At 41.7% G+C, this 23224-nt stretch overlaps 1 protein-coding gene and 1 pseudogene across 5 annotated transcripts in view; both read left to right on the top strand.

Moving 5' to 3' along the window:
• The window catches only part of LOC110973685 (uncharacterized), a 91650-nt gene extending 88811 nt beyond the window's left edge, over positions 1-2839 (top strand). For all 4 annotated transcript variants that reach the window (XM_022224684.2, XM_022224686.2, XM_087139120.1 and 1 more), the window contains 3 exons: positions 405-533; positions 1034-1232; positions 1413-2839. In XM_022224684.2, the coding sequence (XP_022080376.2) occupies positions 405-533; positions 1034-1232; positions 1413-1473 (389 nt within the window). In that variant the 3' untranslated portion in view covers positions 1474-2839. The remainder of the gene's footprint in view (positions 1-404; positions 534-1033; positions 1233-1412) is intronic.
• A 942-nt stretch (positions 2840-3781) lies between these two features.
• LOC147798634 (cytochrome P450 1A5 pseudogene) lies at positions 3782-21899 on the top strand (annotated as a pseudogene). Its single transcript, XR_015425937.1, has 3 exons — positions 3782-3935; positions 6859-6966; positions 15743-21899. The product of XR_015425937.1 is annotated as a cytochrome P450 1A5 pseudogene (transcript).
• The last annotated feature ends 1325 nt before the right edge of the window (positions 21900-23224 follow it).

Here is a 23224-nt window from a genome sequence, read left to right as displayed (position 1 = left end):
AAGCACCCCCTCATTGGTTGAAAATAGCCATGTTGGTTGGGAGTGTTCACTTTGTTGGTAGTGATGCAACTACAGCGCTTGTGTTTCATAGTCATTTGTGAACCAGCGATACGCAGTTACTACCAAAGGAACCTCTGTAGCTGGGAAAATCACACCCCCTCTTGGTCCAGCAGATGTCTGCAGTGAAGCACTCTAAGTATTTTACTGGCCAAAACACTTATGGGAAGTTGGCGGTAACATGACTGCTTAAGCCAGCCAGTTAACATTGTTATTGCAATCTACTCCATATAAAGGGAACCTTGTCAATCCTCTTCTTTCACAACCAGCACACTTCTTTGTCAAAAACCAAACTGAACCAGAGAGGGTTAAACATTTCATTCACGATTCGTTCACTCCACATGCAGTAACATTCTGCGACCTCCAGGGAACTTGGTACAATGACATCGGCGACACCATAACCCTCTCCCAGACAGCCTCTGGCATGCTGCTCGGAGAATTCAGGTCCAAAGAAGAGAGAGACCGTGGATATATGGGTAAGACCAGGCTGGTGAATTCTGGAACCCAAAGAAATTTGTCAAGGGAACCTTCCATAGACTTTGTAAATACATGGTATTCTGCATCATTGATAACATTTCAAAGTAAAAGCGTTAATGAAAGACTCTTGAGTGTTGTTTTGCCTTGCCGCCACTCTTTGTTGCAATCCGAGATGCTGACATTTGTGCAATTCCACTGAAAATTTGGCTTGGACATTTTTTTCTCTATTACGTGAACTTACCAGGCATGCTGCCTTTAACTGGCTCACTTGACAAAGAGGGTGTATAATCACTCTCCAGGCGCATTCTCCATCAGTTCCCGGTGGGTCAAAATTATTCCACCCAAGACTTTAGTGTGTAACTGGTGAAATTAATATTACCAGTGTGTTTCATTACATAATGATCCATGCCACCTCAAAGAATGTGCTGAATGTGCAAAATTTTCCCCAAAATGTTTAACTTGTATTTTGAGTAGTATTGAATGCATTTCATTGTCACAGTTCCGACAATCGTTGTTGGCTATGCTGCCCAAAACGTCAACTTCCCAGCATTTGGCTTTACGGTTATCCGCAACAATGGCCAGATGGCCTTCAGCTGGACTGGTCAGTGCCAGTGGTGTGGCGATGCCGAGGTCCTGGTGACCAACTGGATCAAGATGACCATGGTCAACACGTGTGAACTTGCCAAGCATGCCACCCTGTAAGATTAGTTGTGCCATTTTGTCTTCATTTATGCTATTGTCCATGAAACCCTAGGGTCAAGTATATTGGGGCAATGAGCTGAGATATTTGCTTTTCAAAGAAAACCATAGTACTCTGAGATTAACTTTAAAGTTTTGAAAGAAGTTTTCCTGAACTGTTTCTTCCTGTTTTGTTTCAGAACTGGTCAGGATCATTGGACCAGATATGAACAGCAACTGCAGCCCTGCAGACTCAACTAAATGGCGCCCTGTTGTGAGAATGAACTGCCGGGCCAAAATCGGCACCTTCAGGGTTCAAACTAGCTTGTCAAATACATGTACAAAATTTACAACAAAACTTACAACTGCAGAAAAAACGTGCCTATGTGTTTCATTGAAAGCTAGTTTGATCTGTTCTTTGTTTTATGAGCTTTTATACCATAATATACTTCTTTAATGGTAAAGGTGATGGTGTTTAGATTATTTCACAAAATGTTTCAAAGGAGTGAATGCAATATCATCACACTTCAAAATGTATTTTTTTTTTCGATGACACAGATTTTGAAGTTCTGTAGTGAGTTGTAATCATCGTTTGGGGGAACTTTTTTCGGATGCATACATACTGTTTTTCCACACTTTTAAACAAAAGCCATTGTACATTTTACGAATAGCCCTACATTTTGGTAGTTAAAAAATAATCCTTGTTAGGCTGTGGTACAAAATAGAAATTTGGGTGGGTTTGAGTGTTGTTTACATACATCATTATATTGAACATAATTTTTTCCCCTTTGTGTGAATATTCAAACTGATCAAACTTCACAGATTTGAAATGTCAAGACTGTTGCAAAATCTGGTCTTGGGAAATCTGGTCAGGCGAAATAACCACATTACTTTAATAGCAAATATGTAACTTACTTTCTCTGTATCTTTGAAACTTGAACTCCATCGTAGAAGGTAGGAGTGAGACAAGTTCATTGCATTTTCTTGCAAGAGGAGTCTGGAACTAGACAGAATACCTCAATGAAAAGTACTTGAATTTTCTGACACGTGTGTCCCTTTTGCTTTTCTAATTACAAATAATACTTACAATATGTATTCCATCTTTAAAACATTTACATGTTCAAGGTATGTTGAAATTTTGTTGATACTATCTTGTGTCAAAGAAATCAACTGGAATAACATTATAATGTCGATCACAACCTTGTACTTAGGATCTGGTTTTGCTTTTCGGTGATGGCTTTTGTGGCAGTCTGTATTCTTGTGTGTTAAGACTTTGCAATGAATTACACTGGTCATGCACAATGAATCATCCACATGTTCATCATGCTAAAATGAAAACAAAATTCCGGTTACAGAACATTGTTTCATTAATTGTACATAACAGCTGTCGCTCCATTTATCTAAGAATATTGCATAATAAACCGGCCCCACCGATTTTAGTTTTTTTTTCGTGCGTTCATGCTTCACATTCTGCCTCCGAAACACAGGGTAGCTTTAACTGTAGGTAGTGTTTAAGCAAATGATTATTTTCTCTGTAGTTTAGCATATGGTGTGAGTAAAGAGCTTTGTTTATCCCGAAATATGTTGATGAAAGCTCAATAAAAGGTCCGTTTTTATTTGTAAGTAATCGGTGGCAGTGAGTTTTGAGTTTAATTTAAAGGATGCGTAAAGCATTGTATGGCAGTCCATGACGCATCCCCCGCCTTTTACGTGATGAATATGCATATGTCACTGAAAACAAGTCCAAAATTCCTCTCCTGAATGTCCTTGGATGTTCAGCATCTTTGATGGTCCAAAATTATGTCAACTGAGATAATGCAGGATTCGATACAAGTAGTTGCAAATGTTATCTGCAGTTGGTGCAGGTGTCTGTGCCGACACCTACGCGTTAGCCACCCCGTAACTTCTACGATTCTGTTAACTGTTTATTTTATGTGCCGAGTTTGGTTTTTTTTATTTCAGTGCTGCTTTATCACCAACGTCATTTAAATACAACTTTTTGATTGTCTTTTTCTTTAGTTTATTAGGAGATTGATAGTTTCTATAAATCCAAACATTTTTTTCTCTCCGCGGTATTTCAAAGTCATTGCTATTTTGTCCTGAGGTTCCCAAGTAGACAGACGAGTACGACCAACATGTGAACAAAGCAAACTATACACCTCAAAATAAGGCAAGAACTACTTTTTTCTGTAACTTGTAGTTTTTTCCAAGCAGTAAGTGGGGTCTAGTTCTTTCATTTTTTGTTTGTCTGGATGATGTTCTCCTTGGAATAAAAAAAATTTAAAACTTTTCAAAACATCAAATGTACATTTTCAGCAGTAAAATATCTCATTGGCAAAGTATGCACAAACAAAAAAGTGGCCCTTAACTGTTTTGGAGTAGTGTATTATGAGAATACGTAAAATTCCACGAACCCCAGTGCGCGGGCCACTGTCGCAGGTAAAGTGTGCCTACGATCTCTGCAGGTTTTATCGTCTGCCGGCTGTATGCAGGACTCATTTTGCACCAATAAAACGGTTAAGTTGATTGGGCAATGGCAAAAAGGAGCTTTCGCGAAAATATGCAAATTTCTTAAAGTTGTTACCAGTGGCCAATGGTGTTGCGTCTTTGATGCGAGCTGTAGTCATGAAAAATTTCCGCCATGCGACGTCGCAGAAAACCGTGTCGATATTAAATGTGAATAATTATCAAGCTTTTTGAAGACGACACGGACTATATTTAAGGTAATTTCAGTTACTTATAGATACTACTATCTGTGTAGATATACAGAACGCTGTTTTTGAACTATGATAGCCTGTATTGATGAGTGATATTGTGAAAGTTCCTGACACACCTGATGTGTTAGCATGGTTAGGCAGGCAAAGGATATCCTTATCCCTGGCAGTAGTACATTCGGAGTAGTTCTCTAAGGTTTCACTTTGGATTTGATAGGCCTGCCGTGCCTACTGTGTTGCTTGTTTGGGGCCGTCATATTTCGGGGTAGACTTTTTCATCTGCGTCGTACTGAGTGGTGCCTGCGTGTCCAGGGAACGGGTGCTGGCTGCGGCGGCGCGGCATGCAACTCTAGATTTTGCCTGGGGAGAGTGCTGAAGTTGACAGCTGAAGGCATTGACCTGTTTAACCCAAACCCCTAGGCCAGGTAGGCCTGTGTAAACTCATATTAAACAGGTTGAAATCGGAGGATTCAGGACTGTTACTAGTGTTAAGGTTAATCTTGTACATTCTGTACTCTCCCTCGGCTTAGGCTTTGGTAGGCCAAACTATATAGTGTAAACATGACAAACCATGTAATTGGGCAAACAAATGTGAAGAAAGACATAGGCCTATGGTGGCCCTGAAAGGACATCACCAATGTCAAATTTGGCATGTTATCAGGAGTGTGTGCAACCCGAGGTCACAGCGAGATGAATTAACATAGTTGTAATGGATCTGGATTTGTGACTCTGATAAAACGGGTATCCGCATCATATCAGAGAATGTAGTGTAGTGGTTTGTTTTCACTGCAAAAGGTGACAAAGCTCCAGGATGTCACAGAGAGTTGCGTCCTTCCATAGGCCCACAGGGATGTAATTTTTTAATGGCACTATGGTCAGATGCTATTTGAAAGGAATTGTCACTGAGTTCTAGATGCAAGGGGTCATTTGACACCAATACACCCGTCCAAAATTCATAACTCACCCCAAGTTGTGAATATTGACATTAACCCTAACAGTCCCCAATCCTTCACCTGTTGGAGGACTGAGGATTGTTAGGGTTAAGAGAGGTTATGTATTGAGGCGGAGTTTGAGGGCAACAATGATGAGCTTAAGTAAACCTTTTGTGCATCCATGGTAACAAAACTAAAAGTAACTAAGAACAGCTGCCAAGGCACCAGCAATGTATAACTGCTATTTTCACATCCTACGCGTAAATTTATAATTCACTCTCCAGGTCATAAATATTATCATCAGCATTCACGTCCAAAATTCAGGATGTGCTCTCTGGATCGCAGAGAGTGTCAAGCATTTATTTCCTATAAGGAATGAGATGGATGCACGCACTGGAGGCTGTAAGCCTACTTGTACACTATGAGCATTTTCAAAATGAGTGGATTCAGCTTAGACTTCGGTTTTGCTGGTTCCAGTCAGTGCTTGAGCAGGTGATTTTGAATGCTGCTTCAAAATGGCTGGAACCAGTGAAACCAAAGTTGAAGCTGAATCTACTCTTTTGAAAAATGCTCTATGTGTGTGGCAAACCCAGTCAATGACCCATGACCCTTGCTCAGATTCATAGATATCAAGTGACTTTATAGAAGGGGCCTTGGTCTGCCTTACCAGTATTCACGACCTGAGGAGCGAGCCATAAAGTTACATGTAGAACATAAACATGGAGGTCAATATTGATTCACAATCTGGTGGGACAGTCATAAATTTTGAACGTGACTATTGAGGTCAGTGTTTGCCACTTGGGACAAGCTGTGAACTTTTGATGTGAACAATGGCATCAATAGAATAGTGACAATTGGTGGTGTCCCTTCAGAGCCACCATACAATGTACATGTATAACATGTACAGTAGTGAACAATGTATTATGTACAGTGTACAACAGTGTTGTATGACTTGAATCCAGGACTCAGAGTTGAGTCACACTTGAGTTACTTTTTTCATGACTCAGACTCAACTCGAGTCACATTGAACAATGACTCGGACTCGACCACGATGACTCGGACTTGAGCTTGGCGACTCATGACCATATACGCTGTCAAAAATTAATTTGTAATCACCCGTGGTATCACTGGTTTGCATGCGTGGAGCATCGTCGCAGTGCACATTTTCCACTTCGCCCATTTATGTAGGCTAAATATCCACTGATGAGTCAACCAGATGCGTCATGTTCCATATCCACAAACTGTGCGGTGGTTATCAGACTATGCGTTGGCCGCACATTTGTTATTTACACTCGAGTACAGGTGTACATGTCCAGCCTCATAGTCTCCAGAACCAGTCACGAATATAAACACTTTTAGTGAAATGGCCAGGCTCACCTGTAAATTAAAAATGCGTGGCCTGCACTGGGCGTGTGAAGTTGCTTGGGCTTGGGCGAAAAGGTTGTGTGTTGGAATGGGCGTTTTCGAAATGACTGGATGTTCCTCTGTGGTTTGATACACTTACATGTAGAATAATTGGCTGAACAACTTGATTCATGCCTTGTGACCCATGACTCGGACTCGGACTTGAGGTTTGTGACTTGTGACTCATACTTGGACTCGAGGTTTGTGACTCGAGACTTGGACTCAGACTTGAGTCTTGAGATGTGCATGTATGTGCATTGTATATTTTTTGTATGCCTTGCAATCTGCATTAAAATGAAGCCCAGCGCTATATTTCAAGGGACTTGTAATCTCAGACAATGGTCACTTTCAAAAGTCTTCACTCTTGTCTGTGTTTTTAATTAACTGTGGAGAAACAAACTGTTGAATAATTTTTTGAATTGAATTAGTACAGGCGATACACAATATAGTGCACCACCAAGAGGTCACAACAGAAAGGGCACTTTTTGCTATGCATTGTGGGGAAAGTCAACAAATTATATATGCCCACTGTGTGAGGCCAACTTAATTTTTTCCTGATTTTTTTAATTAGAATTTTCCTTCCCTTTTATATGCAGATTTACAGGCTATTTCTCTGGATATCCTGGCACAACTATATTTCTCTGGATATCCTGGCACAACTATAAACGTAGAAGAATATCTCTGGAAACAGCTCAACAATATATGTAAGTAGGATTAGTTTAAATCCTTATCAGATTTGGTTTAATTGTTGCGAAGATACTTGTATTATATTGCTTTCACTTTTTTAAGTGTTTGAATTAAACTTTAGGAGTGAAAGGTACCTTGATTGAGTACTTTGGTTTCCGGGGAAAAAGTACCTTTTGTTGTACCTTGCATTTTTTTTCACTGGTACTTAACTGATGCAATTATCTGAGAGTGTGGTAAAAATGTTACCTTCAGAAAATTCATCTGGAGTAGAAAGGGTAAAAATAGCTCCCTCGAAAGGACCCTTAAAACCCTCCTTTTATTGTAACTGTCAAAAGCAGTCAAAAATTCCTTCCACTTGATTTCCCCCATTACACAGACACATATGGGAAATTTGACTGGTTTTGACTGATAGGACAACTGGTTCAAGAATATGACTTTGCAAAGGAGGATTAAGGAAGATTTTATAAAAACTACTTTGAAAAGCAAATTGTATCGTGCATAGAGCTAAGGATGGTCTTACATCAAGCAAGCACGGGTTTAGCATGCAGAAAGGCAACCAGCAGGGCTTTAACGTAGCTTCAAAATGTCAGTCTTGATAATTGCTCAAATATGTAAACTGTATTGCAGGGACACATTCCCAAAGCCATCCGTTGAGTCTTTTCTAACTTTAGTTACCAAATATGCGTAAAAAAATATATCTTATTGTCATACAAACCTCCGGCTCCTCCAGATTTTGTAAAGATCAAAGTAAAATAGGTGGGCGGGAGCCAATTTAGTTGACTTGCTCGTTTTATTTGTAGGCCTAGATTCACTTTCAAAAGGAAATGTGTTTATTCTTTCCAAACAAGAAAGTTGTTGGTAATGAAACCTTGCAAGCGAAAAATTGCCAAAATTGAGATGTGTCCAACTACTCCATCTTCTCAATACGAGTGAATTTTCACCTCTACGCGGTTACTTGATAGTGGTTTCGAAGGGTATGTCATCAGTGCAGATGTGTGGGCCAGTGTGAGGTTTTTTAATGCTTGTTCAAAAATGCGTTCACAAGATGAAATGTGAGAGAAATGACTTCTAAGAGTGCCGACGTGTGACCTTTTTGCCACGGTGAGCAAACCAGAGCGTAAATTGAACCTTAAGGCAGCTTGAAGCATGCACCATGGCTGGGAAAGGGTTCCAGAGTGTTTTTGTGAGTTTGTTTCTGCATGCAATTGGGGACCCTGAACAATAGAGGACAATAAGGTCCCCGATTGACAACTGTGTACAAAATATATGGGTGGTCTTCTAAAAAAGTTGAAGTACGAACAATAGAGGAACAACAGGGGGTCCCCAGTTGCAGGCAAATACACACTTGTGTGTTTGTGTGTGTCGGTGTGTTTAGGGAGGGGAGGAAGCTGCGTGTCGCGGATCTTGTAGCTTTAAAACTTGGGTTTGATTTTGGTGTTAGTTTGTGGTCGCTTTCGTTCCGAAAATGATATGGCACTGGGAACGATCGAATGCTGAGACCACCATGGTACATATATGTTAAAGTTGCATTTTAGTTGCTCAGAGTTGACCCGACACGTATATTAAAGCGGAAACCTGCTTTGACGCGATGACTGCCGTCTATAAATAAAGGCATCACCTTTTGAGGATCCAACATTTTCATTCATTGCTTCTGCACGCTCTTATTGGAGGAGGTTCAATGGTAAATCAAGATTAGTTGCATTTCTTTTTCAATCTGGATTCTATCACTCAACGTATATCGTGTCGGCTCAAATAACTGTGATCGGGTGTTTTGAGTTGGTGCAGACAAAGTGCACATATATCTGCACAGCTATCTGTGACGTAACTGCATGGGGCATGCCCCTTCATCCTCGCCCAAGGCCCAGTACCTGGGCTGTGCCCCCCCCCCAAGTTAAGAATGAAAAAATCTGATGATACTCTGCTTAGGTCAGTGTTTTAGCTTTCACTTCATGAGATCGAGGTAGTTTAGATCCAAAAAATGAGGGTCTCCATGTGCCCCTGCAAACTTTACCCATGCTAAGCCAATTATACCCAACCAGATCAAGTGAGAGCCCAACAGATAAAGGGGGGGGGGGGTTCTAGCTCTTTTGCCGGATATTGCACTCTTTTAGCTGGATAGTCTTTGTGGTTCTCGGAATTATCATGTACAATCTGCCTTGAGCAGAAGCACCCCCTCGTCGGTTGAAAAGAGCAATCTTTGTCGAGAGTGCTGTAGCGATACGACCGTAACTTGTACACTTCTTTATTATTGGCCTGTGAACCAGCAAAGTGCAGTTCCTACCAAGGGGCCTGCTTTGCTAGGAAAATTGCGCCCTCTCTTGGGCCAGCTCGGGGCTCATAAGATCACGACTGAGCAAATGAAGTCAAGGTTAAGTTTCAGTCTGTACGCAGAAGTTTTTATCGAAGTACTTTACTGAATGTATTTTTTCAAATCTCATTGCACTGACACAACGATTTGGTTATTTAACAAAGTGCTCATTGGTTGTTTTATTGATGGCTCAGTTGTCTTGATTGGTCACATGGTTGCCCTTTCAAGTTTCGAAAGTCACGATTGAGCGTGAAGTAGCTTGACCTTTCACTCCCGAGTCTGCCTATCAGTATCAGTTTCTGAAAGGAAACACTGCTCATTGCCCGCTAAATCGGTAAAGAGTGTATTCTCAGTCACCTAGAGGGGTAGTGACCTGGTTTTTATGTCGCCGTTCTTTCTTATTGAAGTACTATCTTTAATTTATTCTAAACTTCTGTATTACTTTAGAGACCTTTCCTAGCGCAATATTCCTAGTCATGGGAAGTCCACAAACCGTGGACTCTGCATAATAATATAAATCAAATTTTTAGTCAAAAATAACGGAACCTAAGTTTTTTGTTTGCGATACATGCGATACAATTCCTTCCACCGACGAACAATTCTTCGCGTGCGAAGCGGCAAGCTGCAAAGCCTGGTTCCGGCACGCAATCCGCGATACCACCTTGTGGTCCGACCCGACAGAGCCCGGTGCGTTTTTACTGCTGTGTCGATATGTACCTAGCGCGCCGAAGCGCAAAGTTTAGCCGACCCTGACTCGGGCATTGCCCCCCGAACCCCTACCTACACGCTCGCCATGCACTCCCATCGCGTGACGCATGGTTGGCCTACTTTTCGATTCGGCGGCATCAATGGACTTTATAATTCGTTGTTCGATCATCACACAGAGGCATACGGCATCAAGCTGCCACTCTTTACTTCCAACACGTTGGTCAAGTTCAAAAGGCGAGAGTAAACTTAGCACGGCTCAGCAAGCAGGGATACCCGTACGCGGTAACATTGCCCATGGGATAGAAAGCCTCAAGGACCTGGGAATTCGCACTTGGCTCGTGGACAGTGTGAGATTACAATGTAATTCTCCAGAACTGAAGAAAGAAAGCTGCAAGCGGTGTTCGGTGAAAGCCCAGTGCGGATATCTTTCTTTAAAAATAAAATAAGTATCAATAAAAAAAAATCTGGTTTGTTGTCTTGAATCACTATTAATTGCCAACCTGAGAAGATTGCATTGTCTTTTTAGCAAAGCCGCCATTGCAAACAACTTAGAAATTGTATAGGCAAAATGACATAAACCTAATCGTTACAGTCGTTGTCTTGTCTCGTCCAGTTGTCCCGTTTTGTCCTTTTTTGTTCAAGGCATGTCTACATGAGACCTAGTCTTTTTGATAATGCCTCCATTATAGCCTGCAGCTTCTTCTTTTCGTTCGCTTTATTTTGTCGCATATTTACTCCTTGTGTTTATTTTGTCATATCCATACATGGCATAATGGAAATAAACGTTGAATTGAAAATTGATTTGAATTGAAATTTGTAATTAGAATGTGCATATTTCAATGCTGTTATAAGAAAACTTTCACAGCGTTCGAGTGTTGCATTATATTTAGACCATGTAAAATTCCTGGTTTTTATACACTTGATATTTCAACCAAGGGGGTTGTTTAAACGTAATGGTTAATACTCAAGCTGTACCAGTTTCATTTCATCTCAATCTGAAAAGACTTAAACTGGCGGTGGCACAGCAATCATACGCACATTCTTTAGCTTGACACACGCGTGCATTTGGCAAATCACTAAAGCCTATCGTCGATAGGCATGTACGGCGCGTACCATTTGTCTACAAACGCTGTGACACTGCATTAATGGCTGCTAATTCTGGTATCTGATCTCAGGAAACTACGTCAGCCCTGTCCTTGGGCGTGGACATTAGAGTCAGTGCGTTATGTATCTCAGCATCCGACCACTGTCGGCGTGGCTGTTATTTTTTGAGGGGGTCATTGGCTTAATTTTCAGTCCGGCGAGAAGCAAAGCAATCAGCCATATACGAACCGATAAACCATAGAGTGGGAGGGAGTCACTTTTTTTCCTTTCATCTTTCGTTTTCTTTTCTTCTGCTTTTTGCCATGTTTGTCCTGTTAATTTCAGTGTTTTTTTGGGGGGAACTCTCTTCCTTAACCCCCCCCCCCCCGCAACGTCCATGCCGACCATTGACTTGATTCAAACCAGGGGCTCTGTCAACGCAAAGGTGGAACTGAAACTAACATATGGGCACATGTAAATGTCTTCAGTTCAAAGTCCTGCGCATCGTTTTTTTTTGACACCGTATTCATTTTCTATGTACCAACAGACATTTGTCAGCTCACTCAGAAGGTCAGCGGACATCACCAAATTCTAGTTACCAGTTATTCACCTCTTTAGGGACTTGGGTGTCACTGTTGGAAAAAATCCCGAGATTGTGATCGTGTGGGTTTTGGCACGCAGTTAATTTCTCTTAAAAGGTCACGCAACGTGATGCGGTGATTTCAGTTAACTTGTAGTTGGGAAACATGTCTAGGATGGATAACGCACCCCTCCAGAATCGAGAGGACAGTTACTTCTGACCCAATTACATAGAATTTTGTCCAAGAGGGCTCTCAAAACTCCATTGAGTTTTGAACTAATTACATCAAAAGGAGAAGAATATGTTGGCTATCAAACCCAATCAAGTGTAGAGCTGGTTCCGGGGTTCGTTGAAAAGGTCCAGGTGCTCCCCAGAAATTGTAATTTTTCTATTTGAGGGCGGCTGTTTAAAGCTCTGTGATCACCGTGAATTAGTGTTAATGCGACAGGCTTCAAGGTGGAAAGGGACCATTCTAACCCCACCAAAATGGCTCTTTTCGACCAATGAGGGGGTGCATCTGCTCAAGGCGTAGAGTTTCCGTTTGGAAGTAAAAAAATCACACAACCTTAATACAGACAAGGCCAAAATGTCATCTTCCCGCGTCTGCGTCATAATGCAGATTATTATCGGTAGCCTATATCTCTTCAACTGTCACAGCTGAGATAAACATTTAACCCATTTCAATACAAAATTAACAATATGGGTTTCTGAATTAAAAAGGGGGAAGCTGCTTAAAAGTTCAAATGAAATTACTGCTGCTGTATTTTTCCAATAGATATAAATTTCCTCGTCCGTTCAGTGTATTATATATTTTTTAATTGTTTCAGTAAAATTATGTGTTTGTTTGTATGGGCGGCACCGCGCCGCGCCTGACATCGATCAGTTTAACACGCTCGCTTGCAGACGAGAGCCTATTCCATGCGTGCAGATTTCAAGATTAGTTCTGGAATACGACCTCCTCCTGAACCCCAGATCTCGACAGAACAACGGGCATGTACTATCGTGCATTCAACCAGAAAACGTGGCGCATGCTAGTAATCGGTTAGAGATCCATTGAAACGGTTGCTTTTCTTTCCCTCCACTGTTGTTCCCGTCAAGATTTTCGATATTGATAGAAAGATATAAACCTTATTCTTGTGTCTGACGAATCATGAGCGCTATGGCTTGGACTTAGGTTGAAGTTGAAAATTCATAACACCGGAGCTCACGCTTCATTGACACCATCGTCTGCTAACCAATCAACATCCTCTGTCACCATCCAAACATAAAATGACTTTATAACTGCTCTGATTGGCTGATAAGCTGCGTTGAATAAAATCTGAATGCGTGCATGTATCCGACGCTCCTGCGAAGCGCACGGCGAGGTAGAAGGGATGATACCGAGACCTGCCTGACATGGGGTCGCAAGGGATTTTTTCAGGGGACCCATTTTCGTTTGGGGAAAGTTATCCGAGGGGCCAAGCGTTCATCGGCTAAAAGTTTATAAACAAGGGCCAATTGGGTCATGTTGTTTCAGGTTTCCTTTTAAGCAAATTTGTGATTTTCATCTACTGTTTCTGTTTCTTTCTCTTCCTCCTTTTTCCTGTTTTAAATGTTTCAGCGGGTACCGCAAATTCGAACCAGCCAATTCGATTCGAACCAGCCAGCCGACACCGGCAAGCGCGGTGGTCCAGTGGTTAAGACGTCTGCACTAGTAAGCTGGGTTCCCACCCGAGTACGCTTGTGGGTTTTTTCCACAAGCTTTCGGGGGCACACTGAGTATACAGTGTTAAATACACGTCAGGCAGGGCAAATTCAAAATTAATTTATATCTCCCCGGCGCAAACCCATCTTTGAAATACATGTAGTTGCACATGTTAACATCAACATGGAATGCGAGTCTGGTGCCTATGATCTGGGTAGGGTATGTGGAGCTCAGGTGCCTCGGGCTTACGAAAACTTAATCTGGCCCTGGGTGGAGGTTTAATGACTTGCACACCCACACGTGGGTTCGAAACGCACCAAGGTGAGTTGGTTAAGTGCTTTCTCGCAGACTACAGGCTCCAGGAAAGTGCGAACCTAGCGTGCCTACAAACTGTATAAGGCCTGAGTAAGTACAAATGAAACCTTGTATTAGATAGACTTCAATCATACATGCCCCTATTTTTCGTATTCATTTTTTAATGTAAAACATTCAGGGGAATCCGCAGTTAAAATGTCCCCGTTCAGCCTTCGGATTTCCTGATAGTAAAATCCTCATCAATTTTCAGTTTCCTTTCATGTCCCACAAGGGGTAATACCAAATATAATAACAAAAATTCAAAACTTTCCCTGTGTGAGCCCGTCCTTAGAAGCGAAACCCCAGTAACCTGTGGGCCACATTCCCCCCAGTCCGTCAAAATTGTTGAAACCTTTCCATCGAGGCACCTTCTTTGGAAATCGAGCCTGAGGGGACGAATTTGTTCCGGTTGTTGAAATCAGACTCCTAATGTCACGAAAAGGTTGCAGTATGAGAGAGCCTGAGGGAAAGGACTACGTGAGACACGTGCAATAATGATGCATCATATTAGTCTTTTGACTTTTGCCTGTCGGTATGCCAGCGTTCTGCCCGTAAGAACTTCGCCGACACAGTTTGAGCCATTGAAAGGTGGTATTTGGCCGTTCATCTTTCAAGACTTCGCTTAAAGTTTTTTTTTTATATGATTGCGAATCCAAGTCCGTTCAAATTAAAAAGATGCGTGAAGATAATTTGTGTAAGGTTAATTTCTTTCATTTGTAGCCTCTATGAACCAGTAAATGGTAATGCACAGTGTCGACGACTTCTGACATTCGTGTACGACCTTTTTTTAATAAGGGTTCCATTTCGTAACCGCTACCAAGTTCAGGTTGGTTTACCAAGATAAACCTGTGCATCGGCCATCATGCTGTTACTGTTATTGCGTCTCCAAGCCTTTGACAGGAGCCGTGTTGGATAAAATGCGGCATTGATGAGATTCAAGGGCACATCTGTTATCTTGCAAGGCCCCCCTCCACCACCACCTTCAACCTCATAGCCTGATGAATTGTCTGTTTACAGACACGCCACGAATATATTTGCACAGTTCAAGGTTATCTAGGTTAATTGCTTACAGTTAACCGCTCGCTGTAAGTTATACATGTATCGCCAACATGGCAGATATAAACAATACCCTTAGCGGTTCACGACGTGGCCATATCACAATATCGGCCATTCCGTGCAAGGAAATTTGTGCGTTGAATTTCAAGGTCATTTTTTTCCCTCGGGAAAGGATTATGTCGGGCACTTCTTTTGTGAAGGCCGTGATGTTGGAAAACAACCAGCATTAACAGATAGTAAGACCCGTTATGTTTTATTTGCCAACTTGTTGGTTACTTCACATTGTACCCCAATTGGAGGTTGTGTAATAGCGTCAGTCTGCTGACATACACGTTGCTCTTCCTATACCAGATCCTTGCAAAGTCCAAATTTCGGTGACAGAGAGTCACTTCCATTGAAGAAACAATGTGAAATTAGTCTGTTATATCCAAGGAATTACTCTTATTTTGTGTTCAGCTGAGCATAAAGCTAAAGCATGTTTTGGCAGTCGTGTTTTTAAGACCATCCTGTAATGGTCTCCATACGTAAGCGACAGAGGGCGCTTTGTTCTTAGCAACGACTTTGCTCGTTTCACCGCCCTGACAGCCTGCTGGCTTCAGGATCCCTGACTTTTTTTCCAGAGCTCAAGCTGGATGCAGTTTATTTAAATTTTACCGGGGTTCAACCTTTTGTGTGGGCGTAAAACGTGCACACTGAGTCACTGTGCTTTCAGTGTTTCACAGTGTCTTTACTTCCATGACAATTTTTTGAGAAAGGGTGACGACAGCGAGGACGAGCGAAAGCAATGAACGGGATGCATCCACTCGACAGGACATGGCATTCTGCTGAGCCCATGGTCCAATAAACCTAAATGCGCTCTTTCATTCTATTATAAACTTTTATTTTCAACCGAAAACGCGCAAACTAGTGTTGTTGGGCCTGGACGTTGCAATTTGACACAGCGTACAATCAACCTTCCTTGAGCATTCCTTTTCATTTCTTCGTTTCCTTTATAGCAATTTGTACATTTTTGTTATTTAGAATACTCGAACAACCGGAAAAGGTGGCCTTGTCTGCGCAAAGTCAGAATCACTTCAAGGTCAGTAAACGTTGGAACTTCGTCACACAAGGTTCGGTACCAAATAAATCTAACCTCATTATCTTTAATCTCATGTTAAATGACCCTAATTATTATCGATTAAATTCATGGCACGTGAGAGTACCCTGCAATACGGATCTGAGAGATCAACCGTGGAGCAAAGAATAGTGTACATGTATGGCAGGGCACCGTGAGATATAACAACGTGTATTATAATTATTGTATCGTCAATCCGAACAATGGAATGTTGTCACGAAAGATCATTTGGGATTTGCTGTGCGTGCATATCTAGCCATTGTATGTCCTTTAACCCTCTATATAATGACGGCTGAGAACTACACACCCCATTGTCACCGTTTCCCAATACAGGGCTTAGTATATATCAGTTTCACCCCGAGCGATAGCCGCATTATCCAAACTACAATTTCTTCACAAAAGTTGACCACTTCGGTATTATTTTCCCTTTCTTGGAGAAATAATTGTTGAAAGTTTCCCCAGTATCTTGGACAAGAATGGCACCTCGGTAACAAAACCTTCGACATTGTTCGAGAGGAAAATGCACGATAACAGAAGGCCGGGTTTTGGTGGTAAAGGTTAAAGGAAAAAAAAAGCAAACAAAGAGAGATTTCGGTTTAATAGTGTAGCCTCTGCACCCAGCTTGTACTTCAACGCGTTGCATAAATTCGATGTAGAGTTCCATAACCTTGTAAAAGCAAAGTTTAAAGGCATATCTGATATCGAGGAATGTTCTCAGATACAGTGATTAATGCTTTTAAGAAATACAAAGCGTCTATCAGGGTGAATCAATTTATTACGTTTCCACGCATCGTATATGTGGACTCGTGTTTCATGTTTCTTTTACTTGTTTAATCTTAAAGTTGATTTATCTTTCGCTTGTGTTAACTTTCACGCTTGTTGAGTGTTTAAATATGTTACCTTTACTCCTGTATCGATGCTTTTTACTGAGGTCGCTTTTCTGTTCATCAGTCAAAACGCCAATCAGTGTTTCAGTCAAGTAAATACAAAGTGCAAGTTATTCGTTACCGTTATGCTATCCAGGAAAAGCTTGCCTCTTATAATCAGCTGCTGATTATTTTCGATACCAAGTAAAAAGCCGTATGTTGGATGGCTGCTGTAGCTGTTTTTTATACTTAGTTCTAAGGCTGTGTTTAAGGGTGTTTAAGAACGAGAACAAGAGTCATTGTCATTAATCATGCAGGTCAGGTTCAGTTCATATTTAACAAACATGTTGCCTGGTTTTATTTGTAAATGTGTAGATACAAAGTGAATTTATTGCAGGAGCGAGGTTGCGCTTTAATTTGCTCTAGCTGTATTCATCCTATAAATCAGTGGGTAGAAAATTGTTGCATCGAACTTGACACATTTGCGCAGATAGGTCACGAGACAACGGCAACCTTGGGGGTCAAGGGTCACCTGGAGTTGAAAGGCAGGTTTCCTTTCCAAACAGTAGAAATATTTGTGCACGCACCATCAGAAATCTTCGTCGGACGGAGTGTAAGTCAAGAACTTGACTGTGAGTTATAAAAGGCAGGTGGATTTTTGTGTGGGATTTCCGAACGTCAGTATCGTTTCTTAAGTGCTAGTATGTGTATTAATATTTTGTTTTGAGGGAAGATAAAATGTTTCTAATAATTTGAAGAATTCAGTCTCCCTTGGTGATTAGAAATAGCCTTTATGCCCCGAAGAAATATCACTATAAACTTTTTCCAGTTCTCAAATAAATTCACGGGGAAGCTTGGCATACCCTATGTCATTTTATACAGAGATACTCAGTGGTAGATTTTTGTGTATAAAGTGCTTTGCCCTTGTTCACAGTGGCGTATCCGGCAAGTGAGTGAAAGACGCCTGTTTTAAAAAAAGTTAGAAGTTCCCGGTAAAAGGCGAAAAAGTGTGTTCAATCCCAGAACTCCTTGTAATCAACAGCCTGTGAAGAAAAATAAAGAGCTCAACCTTTTCGGAAAAGGCCTAGATGATCACTGCTGTACTACTGTGATGCAATTTTTTTTGTGCGCATAACGTGCGAAAAATAAGCCTAGATGATGTTGCGAATTATTTCCCATTGCGATGTTTCCAGGGATGGAAGAAGAATCTTGACGAAATTCATTTGATGTTTTTCTGCGTACCTATTCTATAGCTGGCCTTCACGGCTACCTCAACCTTTTCATTTGATTAAATTCTTTTCAACAGTGTACCTACTCCCACCCCCGCTTTGTGACAATGGGACAGCAGTTTCTGGCCTACTATTTATCTGTTGAGAGAACTTAACCTAGCCTTCTACATATTGCACCCTTCCACCAACTTCAGAGTGAATGAACTTAAGCCATCTCCATTTTAGTGTTTTATATTCCGGGGGGGGGGGAGATTCTCAGGATCTTGAGAAAACTCGGTAGCCCTTATCGGCTAAAGTAACCCTTCCTATGCCTGGATGTACTTGGTTTTGACGGAGCGGCGGGTTTTTAGGGGTGCACGATGGATAGACCAACCACTATTCTCTGTCCTCGGCGCTGACTCTGATAGCGTGCGTTTTGGGCGACTTCACACGAAAGACGGGAAAATGACAATAGCGTGGTCTGTGAACGTAGCACGCGAGCGCGACAATAGATGTAATACTCGTGTTCCCGTTATGCACATAGCGTGCCGTTCTCGAAAGGCTTATCACGGCATATTGCGTGTGTGAATCTCCAATGAATTCGGAGGTCAAAGTACTCAGGGAGCTGCGCTGTGGAAAATGCGGTGATCGGCCTGAAGAGTAAAAAGTATATAAGGCAGTCGACCGTGCCAATTCATGTCACAGATGACTTTGAGAGGACTTGTGAATCACATCTCTCAAAACAAAAGATCGGTTTGAACTTGAAGTTTTTGAGTTTTCAACACTTATCCAACCATGTTGATTGCAACTAGTCAGGCCGTAATGGCACACCTTATGCCGCAGGTGCCGTCAACCATTACCTGGGCAACTCTTGTTCTTACCATCATCCTCACCATCCTCATTCTAGAGGAGATAAGACGCACAGTAAGAGGATCCACAGAAAATGTGTCTTCCAAGAAGGGAAAGGCACTTCCTGGTCCCTGGGGCCTACCCTTGCTAGGCAATATCCTGCAGTTGGGGGCAGCACCTCACATCACCCTCAAAGAAATGGCCCATAAATACGGGGACGTCTTCAAGATCTGCATTGGTAGCCGTCCCGTGGTGGTAGTGAATGGCTATGAGGCTGTCCGGCAAGCTCTGGTCAAGCAGTCCGTCGACTTTGCAGGCAGGCCTGACTTGTCCTCATCCAGGCTCCTGAACGATATCTTCGGTCGCACGATTACATTTTCCACTCACGGCGAGGGCTGGAAAATGCACCGAAAGATCATCGCGTCGACCCTCCGTCATTTCACATCGGGGAGTCAGCTGAGCTCGGTGGGAGCCAGGATCAGCAAAGAAGCTAAGGAGTTGATTGAGGAGTGGACAGCCCGACGAGACCAGAACAACAACACTGACAAGGCAGTCAAAAGCCAGCATCACCCCTTCAGTATTCTGAAATTGTCCGTAAGCAATGTCATGTACTCGTACATTTTCGGCAAGCGGCATACCCTTGACGACCAGAAACTGTTGGATTTTTTGGACATGAGTGATGCTTTTTCTGAAGCCATTGGCACAGGCAACCCCGCTGACTTCATGCCATGGCTGCGGTTCTTCTCCAGTAGAATCCACGACAACGTTGAGCGGATGATGCACATTTTCAAAGACTGGTTCGGCAAGGACATCACTGATCACCTCACCAGGTATGAAGCTGGGTCGGAGGCCAACATTCTGGACTATCTCATTACCGTTTATCGGAGAACAGACCCTGAGAAAATGGAACACTTTGGCCTGACTGAAGAGATTATCACCAACGGAGTGCATGATATGTTTGGGGCGGGCTTTGAAACCATGTCTGCTGCTCTACAGTGGGCTATCACGTTGATGATCATCCACCCTGACGTTCAGCGTGAACTACAGACCGAAATTGATACCGTCATCGGGCGTGATCGCTTCCCAAACACGTCCGATCGTGGACAGTTACCCTTGACAGAATCCTGTCTCTTGGAAGTTTTCCGTTACTCCTCGGTCATACCGATGACCATCCCACACAGCACAACTAAAGATACTGAACTAAATGGGTACTTCATTCCTAAGGACACTGTGGTATTCATCAACCTTCACTCAATGCACTATGACGAAACCACGTGGGAAAATCCAGAGGAGTTTCGCCCTCGTCGCTTTCTTAACAAAGACGGTCTCAGCTTGGATCCTGCCAAGACCATCGGCGTCATGCCATTCGGCGCCGGTAAGCGCCGATGCATCGGCTCAGAACTTGCCAGGTTGGAATTCTTCTTGTACTTCACTACCTTGATGCAACAATGTACCTTCGACGCTGCGGACGGAGAAACGCCCAAGATGGAACACACGCCTGGGCTTGTGCAAAAGCCCTTGCCGTTTAGCATGACCATTCGCAAACGGGACAAGGACCTGGCATCCTGAAGAACTCACAGAAACTCATGAGGTTTGAACAGTAACTGCCTGTTATATCCCACTTTTGAGGAATACTTTAAAAAATCGATGAGAAGCAGTTAGTCAGAACTTAAAAGAACGGATAATAAAACGAGTTCAGAATTTGTGAAAGCATTTTGGATGGTTTATATACGTTCTTTTAAGAACCACACCTCGTCCAAAAGAGATTGATTCCATGGTGTACCCGCAAACCCATTTCTCATGTTTCATCCACCATGCAAAGCTTAAAATCTTACTTATTTATATACGTTATTTGCGTTACCATTAGAATTGATTAATCTTTGGATGATTCGAATGTGTGAATTATTGGCATGCTGCAGATACTGGCCTTCTGCACCACCATGCCCTGTCATAAAACATTGATTTCGGCATGCACTCTGTAATCATTGCGTCTTTCGAGCAGTGATTTCATTAATAAAAAAGCGCAATGTGAGTAAGTTACAGCAGTGGTGTATTTCTTAACAAGACTGTGTTTGCAGATCATTGTTGAAGTTGGATTCCAACTGTCTTTGGTAGCTTTCAGTACCAATAATGAATTTGACTCGTTATCTAAGACAAAATCTCAATTGCTCATTTACAAATTTCTTGCCGCTGAATTCCCAAGTTACTCAAGGAGGAAGTCGTGAATCCTTACTTCACTCACCATGATGACTCAGTAATGAGTCGTATTAAAAGGAAATGAGTTGAATGATAATGAGTATGAATTACCTTGCCGTTTCTGTAGTACGAATCAAATTCTAAGAAACTTAATGGATCGACGGGTTAAGTGATTTATTAAAAGTGTTCACTATCTGTAGTGTAGTAGGAGACCACTTGGAGTGTTTTTTCCAAGTCCTGAATGACAAACGGAATTTACAAAAAGCCAGCCAAGGTAACTGAGAAATTTACTATAAAAAGTAACATTCTGTATTGGAAAGGGCGTTTGGATTTGTTACGTTGGTGTGTGTTCATGCTGACTTTTTATCACTGCCGGAATTTCTGTTTCTACGGCGAAACGTTGTCTATTGTATTTAAATTACACAATTCCCCGCCCCTTAAATTATTAGCATTTACGCAAAATGTACATTGTTGTCATGATATGGAAACATAACTTCTGCATGTTTTAATGTTTCCAAAGAAAATGTTTTGAAAGTTCTACATACAAATTGTCGTAAATACATTTTAGTTCACCTAACGCGCGAAACAAGCTTTAAATATTGTTAAGTAAAAAGTGGACAGAGTTTAGAAATTCATCAATTAATTAGAAATTTTTAGCGTGTTTCTGTATTTTTATGATGTTGCTCCTTAGCTGAAGCAAACTTTACTAAATGTAAATTTTGGTCATGATTTCACAAAATTATATTCGCAGTTTTTATATTTTGAACAGTGATAATTTAAGTTTCAAGTCGTTAGTAGTCTAACTTGTATTAAAAGTTGTATTAAAAAGTTACCGTTATTGTGTAAATATTCCAGTACTTGCACCTGTAAATCTGTTATAGTAATTTCATAAATAAATCGATATCCGGTATCCTCCGGAACTTGATTTTCTTCGGCCAGAAAAATTATCTTAAGAATCAATCTTGGTTGTTAGTGTTTTAGCTTTCCTTTCCTCTCTCCACCCCACTCCGTTTCTCGTTGGGCAGCTTCTGTATATCCTGTAGATTCCAATTTCGTTGGGCCGACAAGCAGAAAATATTACTGAGCAATTAATATTTTCTGCTTTATTATCAGAAATCTGCCAGGAACCAGCCACAACCAAACACACTGCCGTAAATTTGGGCTAGTAACCAGTCTTTGCTAAGCAATTTTGTAGTTTCTGTCCTGAAATTTCCCTCGATTGTCGAACAGCTTGGTCCAGCTGTGCAGCGACTTTATTGTGTTACCAGTTTAAAAACGTCCGTTCGCTTGCGTTGGAATTTCATAGTACAGCATCTCTGATTGGTTATGATGCAATATGGTTCGCACAATATTACTCTGCGGGAAAATATTGAAAAGAGAGGAGCTGAAAACATGCGACAGCCCAGAACATTGTCAACCATTACGCTCAGTCAGTCGAAAACAAACTTCTTGGCTGTGCTCTCAAGTTGTCTCGGACTTATAAAAAGATTTTGCCATGCAGGACCGTACGTTATTGTGACTTAACTTTCCTATCTTAATACCTGACAAAATTTTTGTTTAATTTATTATCTTTGAGAACCCAGCTTTGAAAAAGGAGGCTCTTAAAAAGATTGTGCCATGCAGGACGTCATTGTAACTAAACTTTCCTATCTTAATACCTGACAAAGGTTTGTTTAATTTATTATCTTTGAGAACCCGGCTTTGAAAAAAGAGGCCCCGGAACCCTTGGAACTCTCAACCTTCAGCGACGCGATAATCAGACGTGGCTGCCCATTAGCAGTTCGACAAGACGCACTTTTGTGCGAACTCGTGTACTCCATCCATATTATTGGTTTTAATTTTTTTCCCAGGCCCGGTATACACGCATGTGTGTAGTGTTTGCTTGGACCTCACCAGTCACGCGAACCTAGCCAAATTGGGGTACCGGGAATACGACGACTGGTGGGTGTCGCTTCTTCACCGACGATATGGCGAAAAGCGAGCCGTTGGAGCGATTAGTGTTAACTCAAACTCGTCGGGACAGCACTCTGATTTCCCGATAATTTTTCGTTTGAGAAAATTAAGTGCTTTGGCATACAACATTATTTCAACAACATTTCAAAATATAAATTCACTCTTGTTGGTGTGCCTTGGAACAGCCCTTTCCAAGTATTCAGACTTCAGTCGAGCAATCGATGGATATTGAACAAAGGAAGTAGAATAAAGCTGTGGAGAGACTTGTCCAATCCTATGTGACTGTCTTAAAACATGAACTTCCAGGACATCACCG

Source organism: Acanthaster planci, linkage group LG07 (assembly GCF_054643075.1).
Source record: "Acanthaster planci isolate LZ-2023a linkage group LG07, COTS_SCS, whole genome shotgun sequence".
NCBI lineage: Eukaryota > Metazoa > Echinodermata > Asteroidea > Valvatida > Acanthasteridae > Acanthaster > Acanthaster planci.
Note: the sequence above shows the minus strand (reverse complement) of the source record. Positions and strands in the feature narration are given on the sequence as shown.